Source organism: Canis aureus, chromosome 28, assembly GCF_053574225.1.
Source record: "Canis aureus isolate CA01 chromosome 28, VMU_Caureus_v.1.0, whole genome shotgun sequence".
Lineage (NCBI taxonomy): Eukaryota > Metazoa > Chordata > Mammalia > Carnivora > Canidae > Canis > Canis aureus.
In genome coordinates, this window is record NC_135638.1 from 32300288 (window position 1) to 32311122 (window position 10835).

Sequence of the window (10835 nt, forward strand, 5' to 3'; positions counted from 1 at the left end):
CAATGAATACACATTAGCATCAGAACTACTTTTGGAGCATTGGAGGAATACAGTTTGAATTATGGGAAAAGGTGTTGATTTGCACACGGAAAGCAGCAGATACAGAACCACAGGCTGGCCTAAGCCTTCACGGAGAAGAGTTAGAGTCTAGGATGATGCATGGAACGAAGTCAGAGGGTGAAGGGCAAGAGCCGGAAAGGTCGAAAGGATGGTGCTGACTAATAGGAAAGACCTCATGGTAGAGACAGTAAACCTAACCCAGGAAACACAGGCAGACATCTCTTCCGTCCCACCTCCAGTTTCAGACAGATCTAACTAGGTTGGTAAAATGACTAGGCAGCAATGGTAGAAAATGATTTTATTACCAAAAGAAAAAAAAAAGAGCCTATGACTAAGTAACTTGATTGACCTTTACAGTATTTCTATGTCGTGGGAACATTTGCAGACAGGCAATTATGGGGCATTCTGACACCATGTGGGATGTTTTTTCTTTGAAATAGAGAAAGATAACACTATTAATTTTTTTGACTAACCGTACACCTCTTCACTGCCCTTATTTTTTCCATGTTTTTCTTTTGTCTCCTGTTTTATAAGCCTCTACCTGCATGAACTCCCCAACTCTCCTCAGAGTGAAAGAACTGAACCACTTCTACGAGCACCGCGAAATACTCATTAGTTTAAGTTTGCAAATGCCAGAGAAACATTAAGTGAAATCCACTATACTCCTCTTATACAACACATTTGACCTCTAGATACGTTAAGAGCTTCATCCTCCAATGCTTTTAATTCTAATCCTTGCAGAGACAAAATTCATTGCTTGAATTACAAGAATGAGTCTCATTAAGGCTAAAAAGCAGTGACCCAGATAGCATAATGGATTAATATGGTGACCTTGCAACTTTGCAGCTTTACTTTCAAATTTGACTGTGCAGTCAAATCATTTCAATAGTCAATTAATCAATTGGTTAATACCAGCTGGTAGTGCTCTGAGTCTGGAAGTTAGTAGATCATTTTAGCCAATACTAGCCTACACGGAATTAAACTAAGAATCATAGCACATTTAATTCACAAAACCTTTCTTAAGTGATCAGAATAAAAGAAACTGGGTTTCATGAATTGCCATAATGCTGTAATGACTAACAATTACATAATTTTGACACTCTAATAAGCATCAGTGTTTTGAAACCTATGCCGTCAGGCACGCCGGGTGGCTCAGTGGTTTAGCGCCACCTTCGGCCCAGGGTGTGATCCTGGAGACCTGGGATCAAGTCCCATGTCAGGCTCCCTGCGTGGAGCCTGCTTCTTCCTCTGCCTGTGTCTCTGTCTCTGCTCTCTCGCTCTCTCTCTCTCTCTCTCTCGCTCTCTCTGTGTGTATCTCATGAATAAATAAATAAATAATCTTAAAAAAAGGAATTGAAACCTATGCCATCAATATCTAATACTATATATGTTTGCATTCCATTCATAAAGAAAGACTGTAAATATAATTAGTCAGGTCTTGACTAATGAAATGTGATGTCGAATGAATTCTCAATTTCTATTCTTTTAGTAACAGTACCTCTAGAGTGATTAATATACCATTCGGGTATTTTAAGGAGAGGTTTGGGGTTGAGGTGGATATAGGTAAAGTTTACCAGGACACGCTACAGAATTTTCAAAGTCTAAGGAATTAAAAAAAATTTTTTTCCAGAAATATTTTTGTGAAAACTATTCCTGTCTTTGTTTTTGGTAGATGCAAGATATCCGGAATCCGGAAGGAACTCAGTACGGCTCCCATCCCCAGATGGCAGCCATGAGACCAAGGGGTCAGCCTGCAGACATCAGGCAGCAGCCAGGAATGATGCAGCATGGCCAGCTGACCACCATCAACCAGTCCCAGCTCAGTGCTCAGCTTGGCTTGAATATGGGAGGAAACAGTGTCCCTCACAACTCGCCATCTCCACCCGGGAGCAAGTCCGCAACTCCTTCCCCATCTAGTTCAGTGCATGAAGACGAAGGTGATGATACCACGAAGGTATGACTGGATTATTTTCAGGACCTATAGGAAATGCTTGTTGCCCAAAAGGAGTATTCTTTAGCACATTCCTTGAGCCGTTTCTATCATCCAACTGAGAAACATTGGTGGGGGGCATAGTTTTTTTTAATGAGGTTACAAAGTGAATAGATTAAATCACTTGCTTTTCCGGTTACATTTTCAAGTCCCTAGTAAATCATTTAAATATAGATGTATTAAGCATGAAAGTAGATGTCATCCACAAAATATAAGGTCTGCATAGTGAGTATGGAGAGTAAGTCTTGTAGGACTCAACATCCAAAATTAAGCTTAATTCACCACTCATTCCAAAAATAATCTATTTCAGCTTCATAATTTTATTTTAAAAATGAAACATCTCAGGGATATAGTGGTGGCTGCGTGTGTCTGTGTGTGTGTGTGTGTGTGTGTGTGAGAGAGAGAGAGAGAGAGAGAGAGAGAGATGGTCAGATGAAACCTTTGAGATTATCTGACCCAACCATTTCATACGGATAATGCGGAAGGTAAGGACCAGGGATATTCTATGACTCCCTTCCATAAGCAAAAGCCTGGATGTTTCCTTGCTTACTTTTTGTTAACTCCTTGCCAACATGACTGGCTGGCTCTGTGGCACATTAAGTTATCTACATAGGAAGACGGGCCTTGAGTATCCTTAGATTGGGAAATTAGCTACTGTAGTTCTTTGAAGGCTTTAGTTCTTTAAGATATTTTAGCTTTTTTAAATGCACCGAAATCAAGTACATTTTTGCTCAAAAACACCAAAATAATCTTTCCATTGCCTTAATTGTCAGTCAAGTGTCTTCCAAATTTGTCCCAGTGAGAAAGAACACATGTGCCCATTTACCAAAAAACCACTCACAGCTACAGTATTTCCTATTCCTTCCCTTTGTTCCTTTAATCTAATGATTTGTCCCTTGTGGCAGCCCTTGGTTTTCTTTTGACTTTTGCAAGAATGTTGTTTTGGGGAAATTAATCTGCCAACATGCCACTGGAAGCCACCCAAGTGGGAATCTGACCTATATGGTTAACTTTCCAGTAGCTACACTATTTTTTCAAAGTTACAAATAAATAGTGACTCAGGTTTCTTGAGCCTGATGACAAAGACAAGTCTGCATTGACTATATTTTATTCTTCTCAGTATTAACACTCTGGCGCTTGGGGCCTTGATCCTTAAAAAGAAAAGAAAAGAAAAGAAAAAAGAAAAGAAAAGAAAGAAAGAAAAGAAAAGAAAAGAAAAGAAAAGAAAAGAAAAGAAAAGAAAAGAAAAGAAAAGAAAAGAAAGAAAAGAAAAAAAAACTACTCCTCCCAAGGCTAGTTAATTCCAAGAGATAGAGTATGACTCCCCTGTGAGCACACTTTTGATAAATAAACCAACCAGTCCAGAGCCCACTGCCTCTAAGTCCCCACAGGACCAGGTACCGGACAACTAGGAACCACCTCCATAGCCCAAGGCCCACTGAAATTGTTCAAACTATATCCGATCCTTAACTTATTCAGCATACCTGGTCCACCTCATGCATTCCTTCCCACAAAAACCCCAGTAAAGGCTCTGGGCCATGCCGTCATGCTTTGCCCCCTCTCTCTCTGTCTTCCTCCTAAGCCATCCTGAGTGGTATGCTGTGCCTTCCATTTCTAGGTATCTGTGAATATGAACTGTTCCTTCATGACAGTCATTTCTATGTCTGCTATCTTACCACCTCTGATTAGAACAAATCCTAAGCCCATTTTTAGAGCAACTGCATAACTAAATGTCATCCTTTCCACCTTAACAAGCTTTTCCTTGTTGGTCAATGAACCAGTCTCTCATGAAATAAGGTAAGAAGGCAGGAGACTAAAAAAAAAAAAAAAAAAAAAAAAAGAAGGCAGGAGACTAATTGATATTACATAAATAATTTATTGGGCTAGTGATGATCTGACCTTTAGCTGACCATTAGAGGGCAAAATGGGTATTATTCTAATGGAACCTAAGAGTTGATGAGTACCTGGACCTAAATGTGGACACCAAGAATTTGTTGGTGGCTGGCAATTCTGATATTGAGTTATGCCTGGGTAATTCAGGTTAATTTCCTAAACATAAATGATAAGTACTGTATTACAAGGGGAAAAAATTCATGGTCTGCCTATAGTAAATATCAATTTGTGCATCTGGATTATATTTTTATCAGTATTCATTGCTGACATTTCAGGAAATTAATGCTAAATTAGCATCTTCTGACAACAAATTTTATGCAGGATTATCTTACTTACAATAACACTTTGCACTCTTCAACTTACATGAGTAGAAGACTGAGTAGAAACCAGAAATTCGTAGAATTAACATTTGCAGATTCTGCTATTTCCCATTTTCCCATAAGATCCATATAGTGTAATTTTGCTGGGGGATAAATTTGTATGAGGAGGTTCCAGGCTGGTGTGAAACTTTACTGGTGCTTATCCTTCCAATCGTTCAACATCCACATCGTAAAATAATTTATGGCTCATCATTAATGATGGTACAAGTGCTGTATAGTAGAACTTATATTCTGTAGTGTTATATTTTTAAAGTAGTCACATGTAAAGGCTTAGGGTTAGATTTCTCAAGAATGTCCTCGTTAAGATGGCTTTTTGTCTCCACAGATATTTTCAAGTTCATCTTTAGTTTAAGTGTATTTTCCATCTCAAGAAAATCTACCTTCCTGCTCCTGCTCTACACATATTCTTCACCTTCTCTCTAATCCAAAATCTTCCTACCCATTTTTTCAACTTATGTTTATTAAATGGGGGAAAAAAAACCCTGCTCAGAGTTTTTTGAAAATGCTCAGCATTCTTCATCACAGTAAAAGATTAAACTGGAATTTTTTTCCTTTATATGTGAGCAGGATTTATGTGGAATGTTGTACTGCTGCAGCTTGAGCTAAACGTGAAAGAGCATGAAGTCAAAAAGATCACTTAAATCATTTCTAACAAGAGAACTAAAAAAGGAATATTTAGTCTCATACCAGAAAAAAAAAAGCTTACAAATCTTCCCTCTTCACACTTTGAGTTCTTGTAAGCAATTACATATTGAATCCAGTTTATCTAATTGAACAATTAAAAGAAATAAGTTTTTTTTGACAGAGAGAAATATTGTAAATACATCAGTAAAATAAATTATCACCTTATAAACACTACCCATGGTTCTGATTGCTATGGAGCTGTGTTGACAGCCTAAAGTCATAAACTAGACATACAGTAAAACATCAAAGAAATATAAACTTGGGTAGCTTGTGGTTCTAAGCCTATAATCCAGGACTTGTAATACAACAGACACTATAAGACACTTAAAGTATCTGGCATTAGAAGTGTATTTTTAGCACAGTTTTCCCTTTCGGGAAATTATGGGCTGAGAATCACAGTATATCTTTTTCCATCCTTTTACTTTCAACCTTTCTGCTGGAAATATCCTTAAGTTTTATATAGGTTCCTTGTAAATGGCATATAGTTAGACAGTTCTTACTTTTAAATGAAACCGGCTCTATTTATATTCATATAATTACTAAAATATTTGGGTTTATTTCTCCACTTAAATATGTTGCTTTCTCTTTGCCCCACATGTTCTATGATTCTTTTTCTCCTTCTTACCTTCCTTAAGATTATTCTTGTTTTTCTCATTCCATAATTTTCCATGGTAAGATTGGAAATTGTGTCCTTTCTCTTCATTTAGTATCTACCGCTGATGCACAAATGTGTAAAATTCTAACATTGATTGATAGCTTTACTCTTCTTATAATATTTTACTCCCAACGTCCTTCAACACCATGGAGTAGTTATTGCTGTTGTTTTAATCATAATTTAATTAAATCATGTCATTTAATAATCTCCATGAAACATGATTTTGGTTATTTTTACAGCCTTTTTTTTCTTTAGATTTTTTTTTTTTTTACATATTTAGTATTTTCTTTCATCTGACATCATTATCCCATATGCCTTTAAATTTCTCTTTCATGAGCATTTACTGGGAACATGATTGCCTTAAAAAGTACTTTCACTCTGTGTGGAATCTTAGACTGATACTGATTGTCTTCTATCCTATCGAAGACATTCTATTACTCTATGACAATTTGATTTTCATTATCGCTTTTGAGAATTCTACTGCTTCATTGTCTTTTCTTTGAAAGTGATCTGTCTTTTCTCTGACTAGTTTTAAGATCTTCTTTTGCCTTTTGAACCCTGCAGCTTCACCGTGGGTCTTTAAATTTACTGTGAACCTAATACTTCCGTTCTACATCAGTTCCCGGAAATTTTCAGCCATTCATGTTTTTGGAATATTGACTTTCCCCCATCCTCCCTTGCAATTCTGTAATTCTGATAAGACATACACTAGACCTTCATATTTTCTGTTTTTCTGCCCCTTTGTATTACAATTCTGCTTAATTTATTGGTGTTAATTTCCCATTTCATAATTCTCTTTTCAGCTGGATGTGATCTGAAATTAAAGCTGATCTCTTGAGGTTTTCATTATAATTATTATATTTCTAATTTTATTTGTTTTTTTTCTCACATCTGTCTGGGCTGCCTTTTGAGTTGCTTGTTCTTTCTCCATATATCTCATTCTTTTGTTCTTTTGACAGTTCCTGCTAATTCCAACACATTAAGTCTTTCGAGGTCTGTTTCTATTGTCTGTAGTTGATGCTGGCTCTTGGTTTTGATGCCATGTTCCATTTGGCTTTTTGGCTTTTAGCTTAAGAGCTGGTGCTCATTAAAACTTTATGAAGATTCTATCAGACCTGGTCTAAGGGAAGATTCCTCTAAGTATGATTTGTGTTTGCTTCTCCAAGCATCTCAGGCCATTAGGATCTAGAACCACTCCTGGCTTTTTTCAGGTCACCCAAAGTAGTATGTATTTAGAGTATCCATCCTTAACAAATGCTGTTTCTGTTGGTAAATTACCACAAAAGGTATTTTCCATTCTCCATTCAGTATTTTCTTTGCAGGTTCTGAGAGGGTGCATTCAGGGGAAGTTGTTTTATCCCAGAATGGCATTGGGAGTCTAATTCTTCTCTGTCCTGACTTTGATAGCAACCCTCCTGTTAAGCACCCCACTTTTGGTCAGCTCTGGGCTTTGTCTTCTATCTACTGTGCATTTGACTCAATTTTACCAGGCTCAGCAACTATCTTCAAGATGAAAGCTGCCTTCAGTACTCTGCTTACTCCTTTGAGTTCCTGCTTTCACTTACTTTTTGCTTTTAAGAGTTTCTTACTAAGCTGCAAGTTCATCAATGCATGTGCTTTGCCTCGCTGGACAGAAAAAGATTTTTTTTTCCTCAAAGCAAATAGGATAAGTCACTAGAGCAACAATTAAATAAGCTCTTCGAAAAGTGCTTTTTATTTACCACCGTTCTGAAGGCAAGAAGATTCCTGAATAAAGAAAAAATGATAAGCAGACAGGTTTCTGCAAACACTAAGTGAAATCAAGCAATGTTAGAACCAAGTGTCAAGTCACATTATCTAGCAATAGGACAGCAAATTGGCACTGCAAAGTCTATTATTTTCCACATTGAGCTGTATTTATAATGCAATTGTTCAACACTTCTTATGATGTAAGATCTATGATTCTTCTAAAGAATTCCTTAGACCCTAGCACATGAAAAAATATATATTCCTCATTTATCAAAAATAAAGTATCCCATTGGTTAAGGCTGAGTTTAGCAAACTAGTTCTGGGGAAAAATAATAAAATTCAGTCAGACAGTTAGTACCTGATTCTAAACAGTTATTTGAAAAATCCATTTAAGTAATTAAATTATACTAGGATAAATTATTTTCAAGGTATATATGTTCTTAGATGATTCATGCCCTAGGTAATCGAACACACTTCACTAATTCATGGAATAAAAATAAAGTGAGGTTAAACATAGGCACCTGGCATTTTATTCCACAGGACCCTATGCCAGCATTCTTGTGCTTTCTTGTATGGCAGAAAGAATATTTTAGATTCTTTCGATACAAAAGAATAAGAAATAAATATACTGCCCCAGACAGGCAAATTTGGAAAAGACCAAGTGAATTCAACAAAATCGATGAATATAACTATTAGGTATATATAATTATAATCAACTCTTTTCCTCACCTGAAAGTAATTTTTCTGGACAGTAGCCTGAATTTCTTATCCTTACATAAGGCCACTGAATTATCTTTGCTAAGCTCATCCTAAAACAATACTTAGCTATGTTTTGCAGATCGGGGATCCTTAAAAATGAATTTGCTTTATAAACTGTGATACAGATTCGTGCTTCTGAATCATTTCAAAAGTAAGGCATTTCATAAACTTTTTTTTATAATTGATGATTTGAGTCATTGAATGTACTGTTATTATTAATGATAATAATAAACCTGATTGCAAAATGAAAGAAGTAGTACAGCCTTGCTGATTTCACAGTAACTAGATGACTTACTTTCCATGCTTATATGAATTTATTCTCATAAGGGGATTTTAGATGGCATAGTTTAGAAAGGAAAGAGAGAATGAATTTAAGTAGCAAAATTTTTCACTTACAGCAACAGTACCATCACAAAAAAGTGCTGTGATATGCCCTGTTTCTATGGCGAAGATTTTATAATATTTACTTTATATGATAAGAGTTATAAGTGGAGTTCTGTGTTGTTTGTTCAGCCTATTATGCAGATGGTGCTTGATTAAAATCTATTTTAAACTACAGCGATTACTGCAAGATAGTGTGCATTAAACAGCTCTCCCAGCTCCATTAAAGGCTTTGGGACCGCGGCAGTTTATTTTAAATATGCTTATAGACGTTTCTAACTTCTCCAGGGACATTTCAATATCAATGATTCTCTTTCCTTGAGAGTCTTAACTCCTGTACTCTGTATTCTTAAGAAGTATTATCTAAGCAACACCGTTAACACACGCTTTTTTTTTTAAGTGAAAAATGTTGTTTTCTTGTGATAAATAAGTTAAATACATCACTATAATTAAGCAACAAGACATGGCAGGAGTGGATTATCAGAAGCCTAAGGACACCTCTAGGGATTTTAGAAATAAATCTGTGTCTACAAGTAAGTGACATGAAGCACACGCATCTGTGTAAAGCTTATGTGAGAGTAATATTAATCTATGCATTTTCGTATGCATTTATTTATTCACTAGTGCTTTAATTGTTGTGAAATAAACCTGTAGTTGATCAGAATTACACGTAGGGCCTCAACCCAGCCATGATATTATTTGTTATGATTTTCATACAACTTTTGTAGGTGTTTCAAAGGTCTTTGTCTTGTCACTCTGAGCCTTTGCTCACTGCTGTAGGTAACAGAGTGGACATGTGTGGTGATCCCACACATGTGCAGGACCCCACGCTGAGGCTGAGGGGAAAGCAAGATAAACAGCACCTGGTCCTTACTTTCAATGCTCTTGTCATCATGGAGAGTTTCCATTTTTGCGTTAGATGGTTTCTTCTCTATTCTAAAGACTATGATGTTGGGATTCACTTTAACTCTCCAGTCTCAGAACCCTAGTAACTCCAGAAATATTTACTCTAAAACAATGCTCAGGGGTGTCTCAGTGGCCAAGGCCATGATCCTAGGATCCTGAGATCGAGTCCCACATCAGGCTACCCCACAGGGAGCCTGCTTCTCCCTCTGCCTGTGTCTCTGCCTCTCTCTCTGTGTGTCTTTCATGAATAAATAAATAAAATCTTTTTTAAAAAAATAAAATAAAATAACAATGCCCACTACACAGTGCTGTACTGTTCACACACTCATCATGTGTGACTGTGTACATTTAAATTTAACTAACTAAAAATTAAGTAAATAAAAAAATACACTCTGTCAGTTGTGGCACCCCTTTTAGACAGCACAGAGAATATTCCCATCATTCCAGAAACGTCTAGGAGATAATGCTGCTCTGGACTTTAGAAGTCAGGGCCTCTTAGAAAATTAGGATGTAGAATTATAAGCTTTCATCCACCTAAGTAGGAATTCAGGATCTAGACAATCCTCAAAATTAAGGTTTAGAGACCTATTACAAATCCATTTAGCTATGTTTCTACCACAGTTATTCATCATCGTGTTCATCCCAAATAGTTAGTGGTCAAAAGAGCCAGGTATTTTTCAAAATGCAGTCTGTTACTGGCATGTAAGTGAATCCAAATTATAACCACATATTTTTTCTTCAAGGAGGCTTTGCATAGTGTTTTTCGAATATGTGATGAAACTACCTCCAGAAAGCAGGCCTTAAAAATCCCCATTTGATTACACAGAATCCAAGATAACTGCCCATTTCTTCACCCTCAGAAACACAAGAAAAATGCAAAATGAAAAGTAAGACCCCCCACACACCAGGAAGTTCAAGTGGTGGACACCCTTAAACTTCACATAGCACTGCCCAACTACTCAGATGCATGAGGTAACAAACCACAACATGGAATTCTCATTCCACTGTATCGCATCCTAAAAGCAAAGATGATGTACATACTCAGTAAGTCTTTATACAAAGAACACTGAACAATATAATAAATGATTCCCTTCAAAGCACATTTTATTATTTTTTTTAAATGGAGATCTTTCATACATAATTTTTGCTTTTGCTGTTTCCTCTCCTGTCAACTGTGGTGAACTAGTTTAAATCTCAGTTGAGTTCCGTGGGGGCAATTCTATAAATGTTCATAATATTATGACCCAAGAATATAGCTTTAGTGGTCTCCTTTAATATACTGAGGGAAAGGCAGTGAATCTTGAGACATTAATATTTTGTGTGTATCCTTTAGCTTGGTCCTCTCAGGTGCCAGTTTTCTTAAGCAGCAGGTAATTGAGGTTAACAAAAGTATTTAAAA

At 36.5% G+C, this 10835-nt stretch overlaps 1 protein-coding gene across 5 annotated transcripts in view; it reads left to right on the top strand.

Moving 5' to 3' along the window:
• Positions 1-10835, top strand: part of TOX (thymocyte selection associated high mobility group box) — a 299196-nt gene that overhangs the window by 249987 nt on the left and 38374 nt on the right. For all 5 annotated transcript variants that reach the window (XM_077876859.1, XM_077876860.1, XM_077876861.1 and 2 more), the window contains one exon: positions 1733-2014. In XM_077876859.1, coding sequence (XP_077732985.1) covers positions 1733-2014 — 282 coding nt within the window. The remainder of the gene's footprint in view (positions 1-1732; positions 2015-10835) is intronic.